Raw genomic sequence first — 22970 nt, 5'->3', positions numbered from 1 at the left:
GGTGAAGGGCACAGAGCGCAGAGCCCGGCATCCTAGAGAGGCCGCGGGCGGACTTCCGGCGCCGGCGTTCTGGGCGCGGTTTCTCCCTGGGTTGTGAGTAACTAGCGGAGGTATGTGTGAGCGGTGCTCTGTCTGACCTGCGGCCGATCAGGGTCACCGAGGCCAAGCCGTGCCGACGTGTCCCCTTCCTCCGAGTTCCTGACCAGCATTTTCTGGGGGCAGCATGTGAGGCACTCTGGGCCTTTAGTCTCCATGGCTGTAATGCCGGCATGAGGATCCCGGGACAAGCCGATCACAGTCGGGTTTTTTCTTAATTACCTACCCCAGGGAAACTACTATATCCCCATTATCCTCAGTCCAGCTCAGGAGCATGTTCTCATTTTACAAGTAAGAAAAGTGAGGTTCAGGGCGATTTTCTCCACAATCATGATGCACGACGGTGGCGGAGTAGGGAGGATATAAACCAAGTTTTTGCGACTTGAATGGCAGATCTGTTTGGGGAAATATTAACTAATATTGAGTGCTTACAACTAGAATCTTTTCATAAAGGGGCAAAAGCTTACCACAGGGAGATGATGGGGGGTGGTACTCATAGACCTGGCTAAGTTGTACTCACAGATCTGTCTGAGTTAAGTAATAGTGAGTTATAATAGTGGTCCTGGTTCGGTATCTTTGCATCCTTTACCTCAAGGAGAAAAAATAAATAAAATTTAGCAGCTTTCTTTCTTAAAAAAAAAAATACACACACACACACACACACTTATTTATTTATTTATTTATTTATTTATTTGGCTGCTCCAGGTCTTAATTGTGGCACTTGGGATCTTAGGTCTTTTTTGCCACACGCAGGACCGTTAATTGTGGCATGTGGGATCTAGTTCCCTGACCAGGGATCAAACTCCAGCCCCCTGCATTGAGAGTGTGGAGTCTTAACCACTGGACCGCCAGGGAAGTCCCACAGCATATACCATACAATCTGCCCACCTAAAATAGACAATTCAATGGTTCTTTACGTATGTTCAGAGTTGTGCAGTTCTCACCACAGTCAGCTTTAGAACATTTTTCATCACCCTCAAACCATACCCATCAGCAATCATCCCATTCTCCTCCAGCCCTAGACTATCGCTAATCTATTATATGTTCTGTCTGTATAGATTTGCCTATTCTGGACATTTCATATACAGCCATATAAGGCCTCTTATGACTGGGGTAATCCCCTATCTTAAAAGTCCAGACCTTGAGCTCAGAGCTTTAGCCTATAACCATAGCCAGTGAGAATTAAATACCATCATTTTGACATTGTTGTATTTATTTTTTACCACCTTAGGGTAAGTTCCTGTTTGTGGTAGTGTCCTTGAATAAATGTGTTTTCATTTTGAAAGTTATCTTTAAATGACAAGATTAAACAAATAGAAATGGTGTGTGAATGTCTGAAGGTTGGCAAGATGGGAAGTGAATGAGGTTTGGAAAACACTAGATTGTCTGATTTGAGGCTTTCTAGGATGTAGTTGGAAAACCACCCTATTATTCCATTTCACTCTCCTAACAATTTCTCAGAAGAAGTGCATCATTTTACTGATGAAGAAACAGGTATAGCAAAGTTAACTATGGTAACTTATCCAAGGTCGCATAACTAGTGACAGAACCTAGATTTAACCCAAGGTCTAATTCCAACAACCACTTTTTAATCAAGTTTGAAAGTAAAACTGGGGGTGAGAAATGGGCTAGCAGACTTGATAGAGGACCCTAGCCACTAGACCAAAGTATGTGGGGACCAGGCTGGTTAAGTTGTTCTGAGTACACCTTTAGAGTACGTGTGTACTCAGTCGTGTCTGACTCTTTGGGGCTGCATGGATGGTAGCCCACCAGGCTCCTTTGTCCATGGAGTTTTCCAGGCAAGAATAGTGCAATGGGTTGCCATTTCCTACTTGAGGGGATCTTCCCAACCCAGGGAGTGAACCCACATCTCTTGCATCTCCTGCATTGGCAGGCAGATTCTTTACCACTGCACCAGCTGGGAAGCCCCTTCAAACAAATAATCAATTATTAAAACACACACACACACACACATACACACACACACTGTAATCTGTGACTCTAAGCAGAAATTCCATCTGAGGCAATGGGATTTTCTTCCTCTCTCAAGGGCACACAAGAATCCAAGAGGTGTTGCCTGGATAACTAGAGATGTGACGTGTGTGTTTTGTTGCCAGAGAGAGTCTTAATTCCATGGTGGGAGAAATTCCAGTTAAGGAATTCAAGACCTTGTACTAGAGAAGTGTCCTCCTAATTCACATGGCAGCTACATCTGCAGTTTCTTCTAAGTAAAGTCACTTCTGAGCAGATGCCATGACACCCCACTTTCCTCTCAAATCCCCGATAGGCCCAGGAGTTAGCATCTGAACCCAACTTTCCATAGCAGTGCAGGAGACATGGGTTCGATCCCTGGTTGTGGGAACTAAGATCCTGCAAACCATGTGGCACAGCCAATATAATAACAAAAACTTTAAAAAAAAAGAGAAGCTGAACCAAAAAAGTTCAAAAGGAAAAACTAGGGAATGAAATATTCATAGAGGGCTTTGAAAAGCTCTGACACATTCCTGGGTATCCCTAGAAGGTCACAAGCACATGTAGAAAAGACCTAAGAAGACCCTAAACTCACCTGTAGCTGACCTTAATGCTCTGTGCAAGCAGGAAGTGGAAGTTAAAGCAGTGTTGCACACATATACACAGTCCCTCAGATAAGACTAGGAAATTTACTAGTTGAAGGCATTAGTTGTCCAATCATTAGCTGACCACTAAGCAAGTTAATTGAGCACGGACTTTAGTGGCCATGCACAAAGAATACAGTCTTTACAGAATTAACCTAGGAAAGTTCATAAATAGCAGCAAGAACAACAACAAAGCCTGAGGAGGGGTAGAATCTGACTTTTGGAGTTGCCACATTATAATATTTAAGATGTCACTGTTGGGAACTCTCTGACAATCCAGTGGTTAGGACTCCATGCTTTCACTGCTGAGGGCCTGGGTTCAATCTCTGGTTGAAAAGTTAAAATCCCACATGCCACATAGTGCAGCCAAAAAAAGAGATGTCATTTTCACCAACAACAAAATAATTATGAGACACATACATATCAAATAGAAATAGAAGTTCTGGAGCTTAACAATACAAAAATACAACTGAAATGAAGGATTCAGTTAACAGGGCTCTGTAGCAGATTTGACTTGGCAGAAGAATCAATACAACTGAAGACAGGTCAATTGAGGTTACTCAGTCTGAGGAACAGAAAGAAAAAAAGAATGAAAAAAAAAAAGAAAAGTGTCCCCAGAGACCTGTGGGATATCATCAGGTGTACTAATATACACATAATGAGAGTCCTAGAAGGAAAGACGAGAACTGTGTAGAAAGAGTATTTGAAGAAATAATTTTCCCAAAATTGATTTTTTTAAAAATTACACAGCCACAAAGCTCAAAGTAGGATAAACTGACAGAGACTCACATCTAGACACATCATAATCAAACTGTCAAAAGGCAGAGTACTAAAAGCAGCAAGAGAAAAAGGAAATCATCATATACAAGGAATCTTCCATAAGATTAACAGCTAACTTCCTATCAGAAACTATGGAGGCTGGAAAACAGTGAGATAACATATGCAAAGTGCTGAAAGAGTAAAACTGTCAACCAAGAAATCTATACCCAGCAAAACAATCCTTCAAAAAAAAAAAAAAAAAAAGGCGAAATTAAGACATTCCCAGATCAACAAAAATGGAGAGAATTTGTTCCTAGCAGAGTTACCCTACAAGAAATAGAGAGGCAATCCTTTAGGCTGAAATGAAAGGACTAGACAGTAACACAAATCCACATGAGAAAATAAAGAATATCAGTAAAGGAAACTATGTAAGTAAATGAAAAAGACAGTATAAATACAGTTTGTTTATAATTAAATATGTTTTAAAGACAACTGCAAAATGCAATAATTGTAAAGTGGGGTTTATGGGCTTATAATAAATCAAGACGTAATCTGTTGGCAATAATAGCACAAAGTAGGCGTGAGAGAAGGGAGCTATATAGGAGCAACTTTTTACATACTAGTGAAATTAAGTTGGCATTAACACGAACTAGATTGCTTTAAGTAGAGATGTTAATTGTAATCCCCAAGGAAACCACTGAAAAAGTAACTCAAAAGAATAGGCTAAAAGAAATAAGGGAATTAAAATGGAATACTAGAAAATATTTAACACAAAAAGAAAGCAGTAGTGGAAAAACAAGAACAAAAAGTGAAAGGCATATAGATAACAAATAGCAAAATGACAGATGTCAATCCTATCTATTAGCAATTACATTAAGTGTAAATAAACACTGCAGTCAAAAGATAGAGATTTGGCAGATTTAAAAAAATCTTAATTTAAAAAACCCAACATGATCCAACTATATGACATCTTTCTAATCAATGACATAAATAGGTTGAAACTAAAAAGAAAAAGATATACAAGAGTAACTATAAGAGATGTGGAGTGGCTATGCTAATTACTAGACAAAACAGAATTCAAAACAAAACTTGTTACTAGAGACAAAAGATATTTTATGATAATAAAAAGGTTGACCTATCTAGAAGACATAATAATTATAAATATATAGGCGCCTAAAAACAGAACCCCAAAATACCTGAAACGAAAACTGACAAAACTGAGGGAAGAAATAGGCAATTCAGTAATAATTGTTGAAGACTTTAATACTTTTGACAATGGATAAAATAACTAGACAGAAGATCAGAAAGGAAACAAATCCGACAGTAGTGGAGTAGGTTTCCTATCTATTTCATTCTGAGAAACTATGGTCAAGTACCATTGCCAAAGACGTCTGCTAGCCAAGAAATCAGATTGCCTGGTGGTCCCTGCTGCCCTTTACAATTGATGTGTCTACCTTGTCTGGATCCCCTCATGTGTGTTTTAGTTGCTCAATCGTGTCTGACTCTTTGCAGCCCTGTGGACTGTAGCCCAACAGGCTCCTCTATCCATGGAATTCTCCAGGCAAGAATACTGGAGTGGGTAGCCATTCCCTTCTGCAAGGGATCTTTCTGACTCAGGAATCAAACCCAGGTTTTCTGTATTGCCAGCAGATTCTTTATGGTCTGAGCCACCAGGAAAGCCCAGATCCCATCATACCCACTGATATTAGGGAGCCCCTGCTCAAATAGTGATATCCTCTATAAGCATGGAGGTGCTCCCTTCAATGTTTTAGCAAAGAAATTGTCTTCTGGGTCCTCTCACCGAATACAGTCGACAGATTGCACATGATAAATCTAATCTATCACACTAAGCCTTTAGATTCTCTCTTTTATGTGATACCAGGAACACTGTAGCATCTTGACCTCACTAAGTGTAGACTGCTATTAGGTCCAAAATTCAGTTAGCTAACCAAGTGATTTCTTAGTGCCAACTTCTTAGCACATTAAATCTGGGATCTTTAGTAAATATATCCATAAATGAATGTGGCTCTAGCTAGAGTTATAATCTACCCTCATTGCTCTAACACCCTTAAAACCCATTCTCATGCACTTCTTAGGTTTCTGTCAACATATTCAGTTCAGTTCAGTTCAGTCGCTCAGTCGCGTCTGACTCTTTGCGACCCCATGAATTGCAGCATGCCAGGCCTCCCTGTCCATCACCAACTCCCAGAGTTCACTCAAACTCACGTCCATCGAGTCGGTGATGCCATTCAGCCATCTCATCATCTGTCGTCCCCTTCTCCTCCTGCCCCCAATCCCTCCCAGCATCAGGGTCTTTTCCAATGAGTCAACTCTTCACGTGAGGTGGCCAAAGTACTAGAGTTTCAGCTTTAGCATCATTCCTTCCAAAGAACACCCAGGACTGATCTCCTTTAGAATGGATTGGTTGGACCTCCTTGCAGTCCAAGGGACTCTCAAGAGTCTTCTCCAACACCACAGTTCAAAAGCATCAATTCTTCAGTGCTCAGCTTTCTTCACAGTCCAACTCTCACATCCATACCTGACCACTGGAAAAACCATAGCCTTGACTAGACGGACCTTTGTTGGCAAAGTAATGTCTCTGCTTTTGAATATGCTGTCTAGGTTGGTCATAACTTTCCTTTCAAGGAGTAAGCGTCTTTTAATTTCATGGCTGCAATCACCATCTGCAGTGATTTTGGAGCCCCCCAAAAATAAGTCTGACACTGTTTCCACTGTTTCCCCATCTATTTCCCATGAAGTGATGGGACCAGATGCCATGATCTTCGTTTTCTGAATGTTGAGCTTTAAGCCAACTTTTTCACTCTCCTCTTTCACTTCCATCAAGAGGTATTTTAGTTCCTCTTCACTTTCTGCCACATATTAGCAATGTATTACAATTCTTCCAATGTGTAAGACGTTCCTTCCTAGATCATAATGTGTACCTGTTCCCCTGGAATATGTTGATATTTGACTCTAGTTAAAGGCTTAAAACTCAACATTCAAAAAACAAAGATCATGGCATCTGGTCCCATCAATTCATGACAAATGGATGGGGAAACAATGAGAGACTTTATTTTGGGGGGCTCCCAAATCACTGCAGATGGTGACTGCAGCCATGGAAGTAAAAGATGCTTGCTCCATCAAGAAAAGCTATGACCAACCCAGACAGCAGAAACATTACTTTGCCAACAAAGGTCCATCTAATCAAAGCTATGGTTTTTCCAGTAGTCATGTGTGGATGTGAAAGTTGAACTATAAAGAAAGCTGAGCGCTGAAGAACTGATGCTTTTGAACTGTGGTGTTGGAGAAGACTCTTAAGAGTCCCTTGGACTGCAAGGAGATCAAACTAGTCAATCCTTCAGGAAATCAGTCCTGAATATTCATTGGAAGGACTGATGCTGAAGCTGAAACTCCAATACTTTGGCCACCAGATGCAAAGAACTTACTCCTTGGGAAAGACCCTGATGCTGGGAAAGGTTGAAGGCAGGAAAAGGGGATGATAGAGGATGAAATGGTTGGATGGCATCACTGACTCGATGGACATGAGTTTGAGCAAGCTTTGGGAGTTGGTGATGGATGGAGAAGCCTGGCGTGCTGCAGTCCATGAGGTTGCAACGAGTCGGACATGACTGAACGACTGAGCTGAACTGAAAGACTTATAGGCAGCAGGGGAGATGAATTTTGAGTGGAATGAGCACCCCTTTTCAAGGCATTTGCCCCAGGTAAACTTATCACAGGGTTTTCAAACAGAGAAAAGTTAGTTTCATTAGACACAGGAGAGCAAGCTACTTCCAATGGCAAAAGAGACTCAGAATGACTTGGGAGTTCAATATTGTCTCCTTTGTCTGATTCTAACCAGATGCGCCCTTCCAAATTTCTGCACCCTATTCTTTCCTGATTGATGCCCTAGATTTCCCATAACAAATTTGTCAAGACAGTGAATTCAATTGTCATTTTCTCTCTCTAATCACTCAAGTGCGCTGCAAAGAATGCATCCTACCACACAGTCTAGAGTTATTACTACTGCTATAGGAGCCAGGAGAAGCAGCCAGTTGGACTCCCAAGGCATACGCTCTAGTTGGCACCCCATCACAATCAGCCACAGGTGATAGTTTGATTAACTGTGATGCAACTGCATAGTGTGGTTTATTAGCATCCCATTTCCCATTGACTAGAGCTCAGCACTCAAGGTTGTGACCGTATCACTGCAAAATCCCATCTCTGTGGGTCTTTCTCCTAGAACCACTCCCAGAACCAATTATTGTATCAGTCAGGGTCCAACCAGGAGACAGAAGCTACCATGGGAAAGTTTAACATAAAGAACTATTGATAGGAATAATAGGGAAATGGCTAACGAGGGCTAAAGAGAATTCTCAAAAATACAGAATTAGATATTAAGATCAGCTACTATCCTTAGGACTGATGTAGAGAGCCCAAGAAAGATCCCTTTTCCACCAGGCTGAGATCAGACTTCATTTGAAAGGACCTGGCGGACAAACTGCCTTACCTATGTGACTTCCTAGAAATCGGCCCTCTGGGGTGTCAGGTAAAGCTGCTAATCATGGAGCATCGCTAGAACCAAGATGGCAGGAGGTGTTCTCTACAGGAGCTGGGTGCTGGAGAGATTTATCAGTACAGGGATCAGCACAGGAGAAAGTCATGCCACTGCGGAGTCACAGGGTAGAAAATATACACTCAGTGAGAGCCAGGTGCTAGAGAAAGCGGCACTGATAAAGGAATCAAGCACTGTCAACATCAGAGAAAGGGAGCTTGGTAAAAACACAATGCTGGAGAAAATCAGACTGCTCCCGTCGTCAAGTGTTGGAAAAAGTATGCTCTGCAGATCAGTGTGAGAGAAAGCTGTGTGAGGGTCAGGACTGGTGGTGTACAAAAGGAGTCCCAGTGCTGAGTCCAGTCACTGCAAAGGCAGCGTGTGGTCTGGGGTCAGTGGTGTCTGCATGGAGTAGAGAGGTAAGGCAATGTGTTTGCAAGTTGGGAGCTGTGAGCTCATCAAAGGACTCGTCACTGTCACCTCTAAGGCAGGGAACCACTGGATGTGCCCACATACATGTGCCCGTGCAAAACTGTGCAACAGGAGCGAGAAAAAAGCCTCAACAGTACCAGAACCAAGAACATCTTCCTCTTTCAATGTCCCTCCAGCGCCCTCTACTGACAAAGCTTTACATCGTGTTCACTGCAAGGAGAAACGTGTACATAGTCCAGTCCAGTATCTCAGAGCAAATACTAAAGCGTGAATTTGGAGCTGAGAGGCAGTAACTTGAAAACTGGCATAGTGGCAGAATCCCCACATAGTCTTTCTGAACCACAGACTGGGGACCAATATAGCAAGACAGGCTAAGTGAAAGTCCCACTTGCTACAAAGACAACAAATCAGTAAAAACACCACATCCCTGGGAGAAGTGCAGAAATTCATGCCAAAGAACTGAAAGAAGCAGGGGTAGTGAGACATCACATACCCATTTAACCTGCCAGTCTGGCCTGTTCAGAAGTCAGATGGAGAATAACTGTGGACCAGCATGAACTGAATCGGGTAATGATTCCAATTGCATCTGCTGTCCCAGATTTAGTACCTTTCCCCTGGTATTTGGTAATTGACTAGCGGCTTGGCTTTTTCTCCAGACCAACTTGCAAGGTCCACCAGAGCAGTTTCCTCTGTAGCTGGCAATGCCACTGTATATCTTCAGGATGCTCCAGGGATCTGTCAATTCTGATCTGCTGTAATATAGTCTACAAAGATCTCAGTCATCTTAACATCCCACGGACCACCACACTGGTCCACTATATTGAGAACGTTATTGGATTTGATGAACAGCAAGTAACAAGTACCTTAATTGTCCTAATAGACATATGCAGACTAGAAGGTGGGAGATAAATGCTCTCTAAAGACTCAGGGGGTACTTCCCTGGTGGTTCAGTGGTTGAGAATCCACCTGCTAATGCAGGGGACATGAGTTCAAGCCCTGGTCCGGGAAAATTCGACATGCTCCAGGGCAACTAAGCCCCTGCACCACAACCAGTGAAGCCCATGGTCTGGAGTCCATGCTCTGCAACAAGAGAAACCCCTCCAATGAGGAGCCCTCGCACCACAGCTAGAGAGTAGCCCCCGCTCGTCACAACTAGAGGAAGTCCACATGTAGTAACGAAGACCCAGCACAGCCAAAGGAAAAAAAAAAAGATTCAGGGGACTGTCACTCCAGTGAAGTTTCTGGAGATTCAATGGCCTAGAGTATGTAAAGATATCTCCTCCAAGGTGAAAGACCAGTTGCTCCTCATACAACCTACTCTCCCTCAAAGAGGAACAGTGCTTGGTAGGCATGTATGGATTTTGGAGGCAATGTAGCTCGTTAGTAAAGGCCCCTGGGAGATGCCAGTTTTGAGTAGAGAGCAGGGCAAGAGAAGGTTCCATAATACTTTCAAGGTGCCCTGTCTCTGTACCAATGATCCAGCAAAGCCAGTGACATTCCAGCAGGCACCAGGAGCAGAATCAAAGCACAGACTCACAGGATTTTCGATAAGTGTAGGCTCTTTCATATAGACAACTGTTCTTTTCAGAAACAGTCTCTGAGGAGTTCTTTGGTGGTCCAGTGGTTGAGAATCAATCAGCCTTGCTACGAAGGGACGCAGGTTCAATCCCTGGTCAAGGTAACTAAGATCCCATATGCAGCAGAGCTACTGAGCCCATGCACTCAAGAGTCCATTGCACAGCACCTGATGCAGCCAAATAAATATCTTAAAAAATCTGTAGCTTAAGGGACTTCCAGGTGGTCCAGTGGCTAAGACTCCAAGCTCCCAATGCAGGGGACCTGGGTTCGATCCCTGGTCAGGGAACTAGATCTAAGACCCAGCGCAAATAAATAAATATTTTTTAAAAATCTATAGCTTAAAAAAGAAACAGTCTCTGGCTTGCTCTTGGGACGTGGTAGGAACTGAACACGTAGCCAGCAGATATCGGGTGACCAAGCAACCTGAGATACTCATCATGAAAGGGTGTTGTCTGACCAACCCAGCTGTGAGGTTGGGTGTACACAGCAGCAATCTGTCATCACCTGAGATACGAGACCAACCTTGGAAAGGTCCAGAAGCTACAAGCCATTTACAGGAGCAGGTGGTTTCTTGACCTTCTCTCCCTTCATCCCTGGCTGTGCCTCTCTAGGGTGTCCCGTTTACACCCAGCTGACTGACGAAGAAAAGACTCAAGCCTGTTTACAGGTGACTCTGGCTGATAGGCTGTTATGAGCTGTCAGTGGACAGCCACAGCTCCCCCCACCAGCTGGGTGAACCTGAAGGACGCTGGTGAAGAAAAATCCTCACCGTGGACAGAGCTTTGAGCTGTGTCTTTGGCTCTTCACTATGTCTGGTGGGTGAAATGACCAGAAGTATGGACCTGTATTAATTGATGGATGGTTGGTAAGGTTTGGCTGGCTGGTCAGGAACTTGAGAGGAACAGAATTGGAAGATGGGTGACAAGAAATCTGAGTCCTTATAGCCCTTCTATTTTTGCACCGGTTCTTATTTGCAGCATGTGGGTGCTTTGTTGCAGCATGGGGAATCTAGTTCCCTGACCAGGGATTGAACCTGGGCCCCCTTCGTTGGGAGCATGAGTCTTAACCATTGGACCACCAGGGAAGTCCATTATGGCCCCTCTTTTAACAATCTTCCTCAATCAGTTGTACTTCAGTTGGAGTCATTTCATTCAGGGGTCCAGCTTTGTCTTCTCTCCTCTGGTTTCTTAGTCCTCATTGGGTTGTTAGCTTTTCTTTAGCTGTTCATGAGTTTATTTCCTCTGACCACTCAGAACAGCATTTTAGCTTCTCTCAAACAGCTGCTGCTGCTAAGTCACTTCAGTCATGTCCGAGTCTGTGCAACCCCAGAGACGGCAGCCCACCAGGCTCCCCCGTCCCTGGGATTCTGCAGGCAAGAACACTGGAGTGGGTTGCCATTTCCTTCTCCAGTGCATGAAAGTGAAAAGTGAAAGTGAAGTTGCTCAGTCGTGTCCGACTCTTCGGGACCCCATGGACTGCAGCCCACCAGGCTCCTCTGTCCATGGGATTCTCCAGGCAAGAGTACTGGAGTGGGGTGCTGTTGCCTTCTCCACTCTCAGAGGCAAGGAGCATAAGAGAGCAATGTTCCCCTGAGCAGGCCAGGGTGTTAGTTTGCTTGGGCTGCCATAACAAAGTGACCACAGACTGGTGACTGAAACCACAGAAATTTGTTTTCTCACAGCTTTATTTATTTATTGGTGATGCAGCAAGGCACGTGGGATCTTAGTTCCCCAACCAGGCATCAAACCCATGCCCCCTGCAGTGGAAGCAGGGAGTCTTAAAACCACTGGACCACCCGGGAAGTCGCTCCATCTCCTCTTCTCTTAAGGATACCAGTCAGGTTGGATTAGGGCCCTCCTTCATGACCTTATTTTAACTTCATTACCTCTTAAAAGACTCTATCTCCCAACAGAGTCACATTCTGAAGTAGCAGGTGTTGGGATTTCAGCACATGAATTTGAGGGGGGTGCACAGTTCAGCCCTTAGGAACCAGTACTGAACACATTTGAAGACCCTTATCCTGCTGCTAAGACATAAAGAAGAGGAAACCTCACTGACAGGGCTCCTCGAGTGACGGCAGCCATCTTCTCCAGTCAGTCTGCCTCCACAGATCCCTTCCAGGTCCTCAGAGGTGAGCAGACTAGAGAGGCTCTTCCGGGGCTCTATGTCAGGGGGGAAAGAGGGAGCCCCCATGACGCCCCTCTTCCTGAGTTCTAGGCCATGTTACTAAACCCCAGAATTCATGATGTATCCATCCACCGTCACTGGTAGGATGGGACCATGACAGGCCTCCCCTTGTAAAACCTGGTTTATAGAGGAGTAAAGCAGAACTCCCAAGTGGAAAAACATCAAGAAACTGGAATATAGATACATTTCTCTTTCCTAAAGTGAAAGTGGCTCAGTCATGTCTGACTCTTGGCAACCCCATGGACTCAGGCCAGAATACTGGAGTGGGTAGCCTCTTCCTTCTCCAGGCGATCTTCCCAACCCAGGGATCAAACCCAGGTCTCCCACGTTGCAGGCGGATTCCTTACCAGCTGAGCCACAAGGGAAGCTCTTTCCTAAGGAAGGCGGGAAAGAGGGAGTCCTTGAAAGGATTCCCACCTCTTTAGTCAGGCTTTTTTAAAAGATTTTGTTTGTTTATGTGGAGCATTTTTTAAGTCTTCATTGAATTTATTACAGTACTACTTCTGGCTTATGTTTTGGTTTCTTGGCCTCCAGGCTTGTGGGATCTTAGCTTCCCCACTAGGGACTGAACTGCACCCCCTGCGTTGGAAGGCAAAGTCTTAACCACTAGACCACCAGGGAGGTCCCTCTGGCCAGGTTCTTTCATGAAACCAAGTATATTCATTTCCCCTTGCTCCGTAACAAATGAGCCCAAACTTAGAGTTTAAAGTGAGACTTATTTATTATCTCCCATTTTTGTTGATCAGAGACTGTGGGCTTGGCTGGGTTCTTAGCTTAGGGTTTCATAAAGTGAAAGTAGCTCAGTGTCCGACTCTTTGCGACCCCATGGACTATCCAGTCCATGGGATTCTCCAGGCCAGAATACTGGAGTGGGTAGCCTTTACCCTTCTCCAGGGGATCTTCCCAACCCAGGGATCGAACCAAGGTCTCCTGGATTGCAGGCAGATTCTTTACCAACTGAACTATCAGGGAAGTCTAGGGCCTCATAAGGCCCAAGTCAAGTTGCTGACTGAGGTGGGCTGTTACCTAGAAGCTGTGGGGACAAATCCACTTCCATGTGAGTTCCATTTGTTGGCAAATTCAGTTCCTTACAGTGTAGGATGTCTCCATGCTGGCTCTCGGGGTGGAGGGTGGGTGTCAACTCTTTCAGAGGCCACCACAGGGAATTCCTTGGCGGTCCAGTGGTTAGGACTCTGCGCTTCCATTGTATGGGGCCTAGGTTGGATCCTTGGGCAGGGAACTAAGATCCCACAGGGACAAAAAAAAGGCCATTGCATTCCTCATCACACGGGTCTCTTCCTCAGCAAGCCAGCAAGGGCTCCAGTCCTCCTCATGCTTCACACTCTGACTTCCTCTTCTGCCACCTGCTGGAGAAACCTCTCTTAAACAGCTACCTGATTGGTTGATAATCTCCATATCTTAACCTCAGCTGACTTGGATCTTTAATTACACCTCCAAAAATCCCTTCACAGCAGTACCTAGATTACCATTTGATTGAAGAACCAAGAGACAGGAATTTTAGAGGGTTATCTTTAGAATTCTGCCTACCAGACAGGAATCCCCGTCTTGGCCTTGAGAGAAAGCCGTCCCCCTCTGCCAGAGGCTTCTTAGATCCTTGTTGTTGTTTGTCGCTAAGTAGAGAACTGAACTGAACTGAACTGAGTGTCTGACTCTGTGTGGAGTAGCCCACTAGGCTCCTCTGTTCAGGGGATTCTCCGGGCAAGAATACTGGAGTGGATTACCATTTCCTTCTCCAGGGGATCTTCGTGACCTAGAGATTCAACCCACCTGAGCCACCTGGGAAGCCCTCTTAGATCCTAGCCTGGCACCAAAGATAAGAAAATGTGGGCCATGTGCTCCTCTGGATAGACCAGTCAGCTCCTCAGCTGGTTCATAAATTCTTAGCAACTTGGTGTGAATTAGGAAAAGGTGCCCTTTCCTTATACAGATCTCTGTTCACCACAATGTGAGTGGCACTCCCCAAGAGTGATACAGTACACGTGTACTGCTATGAGCGTGGCCCTAATCCCAGTGGGATCAGATACACTGCACTCCCCAACCACCTGCCCACACTAGCTGTTGTCTATACACACATTTTTTCCCCCAGAACACTTCTGACATTCATTGTGTGTGTTTTTTTTAATTTTTGGCTGCACTGGGTCTTTGTTGTTGTTGGGGGCTTTCTCTAGTTGCAGTGCATGGGCTTCTCATTGCAGTAGTTTCTCTTGTTGCAGAACACAGGCTCTAGGGCACACAGGCTCAGTGGTTGTGGCACACGGGCTTAGCTGCTCTGCAGCAGGTGGGATCTTCCTGGACCAGAGATCAAACCTGTGTCCCCTGCATCTGCAGGCAGATTCCCAACCACCAGGGAAGTTCCACTGGCTTATTTTTATCTGTTGATGATTTGGGGGAAATAAAAAATAAAATGGTCATCAGTTGACCCGAATAGGGTGATGAATTAGTACTCAGAAAAAAAAAAAATTTTATCCACTGGTTGGATCTAAACTGTTTGGTCATATCTAAGTAAATAGCCAAGAACTTCCAAGGAACAAACCCTGAAGTCAGCAATATTAAGGTAAAAACAGAAGCCACCATTACTCAGAGCCCACATCTATATACATATAGATAGATATAGATTGGATATATAAATACAACATGTATGCACCCATATATACACATAACCTCATTTAACCTTCACAGGAACCCTATCAATTAGGCATGACATTATTCTCCCCACCAGACAGACAAGAAAACTGAGGCCTGGTTACTTGCCCAAGGTTAAGGATGAAAAGAAGCTGAGTCAGAACTCAGATCTATGCCATCTGATTGATGCAAAGCCCATGCTCCTAACCACTTAGTGGAAATTAGCTGAGTGTCTATGCCCTGAATCGAGGCCTTTGCTCTCTGCGTCTTGCATCAAAGCCAGGGATACCCTCTGGTGAGCCCAGTGGCCCAGTCTGGGATGGGGAAGAGGCCAGGGGGAATGTCTTAGTTGTATTCATAGGAAGGGTTTCCCAGGTGGCTCAGTGGTAAAAAAAAATTCCTGCTGCTAATGCAGGAGATGTGGGTTCAATTCCCTGGGTCAAGAAGATTCCCTGAAGAAGGAAATGGCAACCCATTCCAGTATTCTTGCCTGGAGAATCCCATGGACAGAGGAGCATGGCAGGCTACTGTCCACGGGGTGGAGAAGAGTCAGACACAACTGAAGCAACTTAGCATGCACACACATATGTATTCATGGGGATGACCTGCAGGGAAAAGGGTGGTAGTGAGTAGTTTGTGGCTACAAGAGAGAGATGGCCAGTGGGACTTGGAAGGAGGAAAGATGGTGGCTTTGTCTTGTTCACCAGGATACCTCCCATGCCTGACACCTTGTTGGCCCACAGTTAGTGTCTGCTGAATGGCTGAATAGCCACCTGTGACAGCAGGCCTGTGATAGTTCCTCGCTGTGTTCTGTCTCTCTGGCGTCTGCTCCTGCTACCAACCTCTTCCCTTTCCAATAAGTTAGCATCTGAACTGGATCTGAAAGCGTCCTAGATTGCAGGCCCTGTGGCAAGTGTTTTATCTACATTTTCTCCTTTAAAGTGACGCAAGAACCAGGAAGTTCCCTGGTGGCCTAGTAGTTAGGATTCCAGGCTTTCACTGGTGTGGCCCGGGGTTCAATCCCTGGGTGGGGAACTAGCTGTGTGATGAGATTACTTCATATTTCAGGAGGCTTCTGGGCTGGCAGAAATATCTACTACTTTAATGCTCAATTTATTAGACTCCATTAAACAAAAAAAGGGAAAAACTGAAAGTCATTTTTTTATGAGGGATTTAGGCTTTGATTATAAATTTAACCAGTTAAATTACCTTAAGTAATTTCAACTGCAAATACAAATTCAGTAGTCAAAAGATTCTTTTGATTACTTCATATGCTTTAAGGATACACAAATACAATAACAACAGAATTTATTAAAACCCATCATCAGGACTTCCCTGGTGGTCCAGCGGTTAGGAATCTGTCAGCCAATGCAGGGGTCATGGGTTTGATCTCTGGTCCAGAAGGACCCCCACATGGCACTTGCCTAAAAAGTCCACCATCAAATCGGGTTATAAAAGGGCTAAGACTATGGATTTAACTTTGTCTTATCCTTATTCTGACACCTTCTTGAGGTTCCAGTTTTATACCTTTCTAGAGTTTCAGTAATTCTATCAGTTATTATTTTTACACCTTCTTGGAGTTTGGGTAATCCTACTCGATCCAAAAGAAAAAGGCAACTGTCTCAGAATCAGCTAAGGCTACAAGTTCCGGTCAGACATAGGACCAGGATACACTGTTCCAAAGAGGCAAACCTGAGCTGACCATTCATTGCCCCCAGCACCTGTTCACCATAAAGATTTTCCTGTTTCTTATGGAGCTTCTAGGGCTTCCCTGGTGGCTCAGACAGTAAAGAATCCACCTGCAGTATAGGAGACCCAGGTTCCATCCCTGGGCCAGAAGATCCCTGGAGAAGGGAATGGCAATCCATTCCAGTATTCTTGCCTGGAAAATCCCATAGACAGAGGAGCCTGTCCATGGGGTCCTGAAGAGTCAGATATGACTGAGCGATTAAGCATGCAACCATGTACAGGGAGCTTTTCAGTCCCTCCTTTCCTCCATCCCTCTCTCCTTCCCTCCCTTTCTATCTTCTTCTTTCCTCTCTCTTTGTTTTGTATGCTTTTAAAAAAAACTTTTCATATGGAGATTTTTTTTTTCCCTTTTGGAGATATGTATAGAATCTTACTTTCCTGACCAGGACTCGAACCCAGGCCCTTGGCAGTGAAATTGCAGAGTGCTAACCACTGGACAAACAGGGAATTGCCCTTTACAGGTTTATATTGATCTTTCCAGTTTAACGAAGGAGTTCTAGGCCCTGCCTTCCTGAAGGCCTGTGGCTCCCAAGATACTTCCCATACTATTATCCCCACCTGATTGCTGAACAAACTGAGGCTTTGTAAAAAGTTATGTAACTTGCCTAAAATCACACTGCAAATAAGTGTAGAGCTGCCCGGTTCTATCCGATTTTATAAACAGTTCCCACAGGACCCGGCCTCACCCTCTGCCCGCTGTCAGAAATGGGTCGTTTACAGACTGTCCAGCAAGTTGCCCGATTTAGGGCTCCCAAGGGAAGGTCTTCCTAGTCTCGGGTGGGCTGCGGAGAAAACACAACAGATTCTTCTTTCCTCCCTGCAGGATTCGGGAGTGAGGGTGACCAGGAGAGCCCTTCACGAGAAAGGCCTGAAAACAGAGCCTCTCAGGCGGCTTCTTCCCAGGAGAGGCCTCCGGACAAACGCCCGGCCCAGTTCCGCGGGGCCGCCGCCGCCGGAGCCCAGAGCTCCCGGGGGAGGAAGCAAGGCCCCGAGGGCACCCCGGACGATCCCCCAAGGGAAGGGGAGGTGAGCCGGCTCCCCAGGCAAGGCGAGGCCCCGAGGCTTCCCTTGGCCGCCCCAAGATCCAGCCACCCACCCGCTCCCCCCCGAGGGCGCAGAGAGCTTCCCAGCTCCACGGCCACCGTGGGATCATCGGGGGCACGCGACCCCAGCCTGCCCCGAACCTAAGGTCACAGCACCCGTCTGGCTCGCCACCGCCACCGACACCCGCACAGAGCAGGATCAACGGCCCCCCAAGTGCGGGAAAAGCTCTGGGCACAATCTGACCCCGTTGAGCGCCTGAGGACGCATCGCAGCCAGAGTGCGGGCGGGGCGCCGGGCCTCCACCCGGGAAAGGGCAGCCCGGGACGCGCCCCCTCTGCCCCGAGGCGGCGCGCGGAGACCCTGCACCACATGCCCTCCCCACTCCCTCCCTCCGGCCTCCCCGGAGGCCAAGCTAGCGGGTGGGTTCATCCCTCACCTGACGACCGACCTGCAGCAAGACCTCCCCGAGGGGCCAGCCTCCCCGCAGGCCCCTGTGGGTACGAAGAAACCGACCTGGGCGGCCGGGGAGCGCCCAGCGCTTCTGGCACAGCCCCAGCGGACCGGAAAATCCCCACCTGGAGAAGGCCTAGGGCCTTTGAGCGGCTCACTCGCTGCACTGCTGGGCCTGTCCTAGGAAATGTCGACGTCTCCGGTTGATTGAGGGCTTACCCCGTGCCAGGCCTTGCGATTTTTGAGAATGATCTCATTCAATCCTCACCATATCCCTGGGCCATTGCTGTTCTCATTACATTTTACAGAAGGAGAAACTAAGTCTCAGAGAGGTTAAGGCGTCAGCTTAAAGTCACACAGCCAGAATGTGGCGGAACCAGCATTCAGACCCAGGTCTGCCTGCCTGACCCCACAGCCCTACGGAGGGCTCTGCTGCTTCTGCTGGCACATGAGTGAGGGGTGCCGGTTTGACGGGACATGTGCTTGTGAAGCATCCATTTTTCTCCTGGTGATTATATAAAACACTTTTTATTCTAAAGTGAGCAGATACTCACCGGAATGCAAGTGAACATTTGCACCAGCGATTGAGATGCAACTTGTGACATCATAGGAATTTTATGCCAAGTCCAGTGCTTCAAGCTCAGCCCCTGGCTACCTGAGGTGCCCTCTTCTCAGACCTCTGCCTTCAGAGGGATGGTGACCAGGGACGCTCTGCCCCTGGACCAGCTCCTGGATAGAACCTTCATGGAGGCCAAGGAAGATGGCCTTTCCCCAGTTTTTCATCCCATTGAGTTGCTTAAGGACATTCATCCAGTTTCTCTGCCCTAAAGTTTCCAAATTTCTGACAGATATCAATCTAGGATTGGGGATTGGAAACCTGGAAATCTTAGGAACTCCTGAAATCATATCATTCTGTGTATTTCCTAACTTTCTATATCTTTTTTTAATAAATAAGAAATACACTTTTAGTAGCAGTTCCAAAGAATTATAGACTATAGCAAATGTTCAAAACCAGGAAAGTACCAGAAAACATTACTGGGTAGGGTTAGGATAACAAAATGTTTTAAGCCTTCAACAAGATCAACTGCACTACACAGAATCATGTGTTGAAATTGCTGATTTAAAGACTTGTGTCTAAAAGTTTTTCTCAGCACATCATTCATAGGATTTGTATAGGATATAGAATACATTTAAACACATTAAATATTTACTTTAATTTGTGAGAATGTCTCACTGATAAGAGTAGATGGGGGCCATGAATACCTTTTTTGGTTTGTTTGCTTTTAGTGACTTGTGGGATCCTAGTTCCCTTGCCAAGGATCAAACCCAGACCCACGGCAATGAATGCATAGAGTCCTAACTACTGGGCCGTCAGGGAATTCCCACAAATATGTTTTAATATGGCAACAACTACCCAAAAAAAACGTCATTAGACTGTGACCCATTCTCTCCTGTGTACTCCCATCCTGAGTTCCAGAAATGTCTACCTTAACCTTGGACTCTGTCAGAGTTACCTTCTCGTGCTTTCTGCTTGACATCAGTGGAGTTCTTCAAACCGGGAATGCCTCGATGTTTATTGTTAAGCATTTGTTCTCACGTGATTGGGAAGGACTTCTGCATCAAAATAACTCTTCTAAGCTGAGCGGGACTGGCAAGGCAGATCTGCTGCAGAAATAATTATCTCATATACAGTAAAGTCCACTCATGAAGCTTCACCCTTTCAGGAGCCTTAGGACCAGAAAAGCCAGTTATGGCTTCCAGCTCTGCCAGTTCCTGGCTGTGAGACCTTGGACAAGTCAGTTTACCTCTCTGAGCTTTGATCTAATGGATAGAACGATACCTGGAAGATAATGCACTTGCCTTGTGAGGCAGTACTGAAGATGGAGGGTTAACAATGTGGCTTTGGAGTCAGACAGGCTGAGGTTTGAATACGTTATTTACTACCTCTTTGATCCGGGGCAAGGTCTAACCACTCTGAGCCTCATTTTTTCTCTTCTGTAAAATGGCAAAAAAAAAAAAAAAAAAAAACCTGATGGAGCCCATTTCATAGGATTTTGGTGAATTTCAATGAGATCATCTATGAAAACACTTCACACAGAGCATGGTACGCTGTGAATGCTTGATGCGTGTGGACCGGTGTAGTTATTATCTGCTGTATCTACCTCACAGGGCAGTTGTGAGGATGAAAGGGAGGTTACGGTGTGGAAGTCCTTCCTAAGCTGTGAAATGGTCATCCACTTGCCTTTCCTTCAGAGCTGAGATGACCAGAAGCTACTGGCAGACCTCAGTGGTTTCTCCCAGGAAGGAGCCTGAGAACCTACCTGTACCCACAGAAGGTAGCTGTGTTGAGGTGGCAATATCACCATGGTTACCTGAAAAAGGTTTAGTTGCAATCAGGTAGGCAAACTCCAGCGTCATCTGATAGGGACTTGGAGGGAAAGACAGTCTTCAGAAGGAGGCTTTGGAAGGAGGACAGTATATAAGCCTCCCCACCTTGGGTTTGTTTAATAGGGATCAAATCAAGAGATGGGGACATGTAATAGAAAGTGGTGAGTGGGCTATTTGACCATTGTCTGAAGCCCTGTTATTGGCTGAACTTAAGAAACAGTCCTGTTAGCCAGAACAACCCACCCTGCTCCTGCTGTGTCTGTACTTTCATTCATTCCTAGACGGCAGACCAAACATGGATCAAAGGGCTCTCCAAAGATGATCTTGGGAAATTCTGAGAGCAGCCCCATAAAGTAAATACTAGCATGAGTCCTGTTCTGCAGCTGAGGGCCTGGAGTCTGGGAAAGTTAAGTCTGTCGCCCAAAGTTACACAGCCGTTGTGGAGTCAGGATTCAGACAGTCCGAACCCCTAGCCTTCGCCAGGCTTCCTCAGCTCACCAGGTGCCAGATGCTGAGCTTGAACATGAAGAAGGAAACATAGATGTGTGGGATTCAGTGCCTCAAGGGGCCTCCTCTCGCCTTCTGTGACAACTCTCACAATATTATGCCTATTTTTCTGGACACTGTTTCTTTGCTTCCAGAGATGGTTTCCTCTGCTTAGCCCTTAAGTCCAGGTTCTCTGGGCCCCATCCTTGGACTCTTTTTCTTTTGTACAGAACTGTGAGAGATCTTAAAGTCCACAGCTTCAACTGCTGATCATATCTTCTATTTTTTTTTTTTTTTAATTCTTTGGCTGTGCCATGTGGCTTATGGGATCTTAGTTCCCTGACCAGGGATCAAACCCGGGCCCTCAGCAGTGAAAGCACAGAGTCCTAACCACCGGACCACCAGGGAATTCTTCATCTCCTTCTAATCTAGACTGCCCCTTTGAGCACCAGCGCAATGTAGCCAACTGCCTCCTTGATAACCTCTCTGATGCTCCAGGCTCCTAACTGAATTCATCCTCTCCCCCTTACCCTGTCGTTCCTCCTGAGTCCTCCTTCCTTCTTACCATGGCCTCCTAGTTTCAAACACTGTTGTGGGGGTGAAGAACCCCAGAAGCCTTCCCAGACAAAGCCTCTTGAGTCAGTTCTTGGGGCTAGAGAGAGACTGTGAGGTGTGTTTTCTGAGAGCTGCCGATGGTTTGAGGGTGAACTTAGAGGGTGGATGGCATCACTTAATCAACTGTCTGCTAGTGCCTGGCAGTCGGCAGGGTCTAGTAACGGAAGTGGAGGATACATTCATGAATGAAACAGACAGGATCCCTAGCTTCAGGGAACTTTCAGGCCATAGAGAAGATGGACCTCACGCAGTCCTCCCCAAATACAGACTCTTACAAACTGTGACAATTATCATGAAGAAATTTTAAGTGTGCTATGAAAGAACCTGGTAACTCTATACTGGGTTGGAGGGTGGGGAGCTCAAAGGTCATTTTGAGAAAGGGACAGTTACTGTATTCCTGAGAATTGAGTTGAGGGAACAATTCCATTTAGAAGTTAACAGTAGGGTGCTGCACACAGGCCCAGAGGTGGGCAAGAATTTGGTGCATTGGGAAAACGGAAAGCAACTCTCGTCTATGGAGCTGAGTGTGCTGGGACATGTGGCTGACGCAAGACTGGCCTGGCTGACTGGGGACGGTGGCAGGTGCCTTGTGGGCCATGCAAGGAGGCTGGATTTCTTGGTTTAACTTTTTATTTGGAAATAATTTTGAAGTTACAGAAAAGTACGAAGAGCATCTATATGTCCTTTACTCCAAACTTCTGTTAAAATTGCTTGTTCTCTCTCTATATATAGTATATACATGGGACTTTTATTCGGAACTATTTGAGAATCAGTTGCACACATCTTGTTCCTTTACCGTGGTGGTTGTTATTGTTCAGTCACTAAGTCTCCTCCGACTTTTGTGACCCCATGGACTGTAGCCCACCAGGCTTCTCTGTCCATGGGATTTCCCAGGCAAGAATACTGGAGTGGGTTGCTATTTCCTTCTCCAGGGGATCTTCCTAACCCAGGGATGGAACCCAAGTTTCCTGCATTGCAGGTGGATTCTTTACCTCTGAGCCACCAGGAAAGCCCTCCTTTACCCTTAAATACTTAGTGTTTCCTGCCTCTGTGCAGTAAAGTTATCTGTTTCACTAAATTTCACATTGATGCAATATGGTATCTCATTTACCATCCACTTTGTCGATTGTCTCAATAATGTCCTTGATGTAGTATTTTCCCCTGTAGTCCAGAATCCAGGTTAGAAACGGTGTATTGTATTAAATTGTCATTTCTCTTTAGTCTCCTTTAATCTGGAATGGTAGTCTTGGTCTTTATCTTTAAAAATTCTTTTTTAATTAATTTATTTTTAATTGAAGGATAATTGCTTTACAATATTTTGTGTGTTTCTGCCCTACAGCAACATGAAGCAGCCATAGGTATACATATGTCCCCTC

General features: G+C 45.5%; 1 protein-coding gene across 1 annotated transcript in view; it reads left to right on the top strand.

The window, feature by feature from the left end:
- BCL7C (BCL tumor suppressor 7C) overlaps positions 1-22472 on the top strand; it is a 35906-nt gene extending 13434 nt beyond the window's left edge. Inside the window, exon 6 of the mRNA XM_018040874.1 lies at positions 17435-22472. Coding sequence (XP_017896363.1) covers positions 17435-17641 — 207 coding nt within the window. The 3' untranslated portion in view covers positions 17642-22472. The remainder of the gene's footprint in view (positions 1-17434) is intronic.

The sequence above is a fragment of the Capra hircus genome, chromosome 25 (assembly GCF_001704415.2).
Source record: "Capra hircus breed San Clemente chromosome 25, ASM170441v1, whole genome shotgun sequence".
In the NCBI taxonomy this organism is placed as follows: domain Eukaryota; kingdom Metazoa; phylum Chordata; class Mammalia; order Artiodactyla; family Bovidae; genus Capra; species Capra hircus.
The sequence above is the reverse complement of the archived record's forward strand: the minus strand, read 5'-3'. Positions and strand labels throughout refer to the sequence as shown.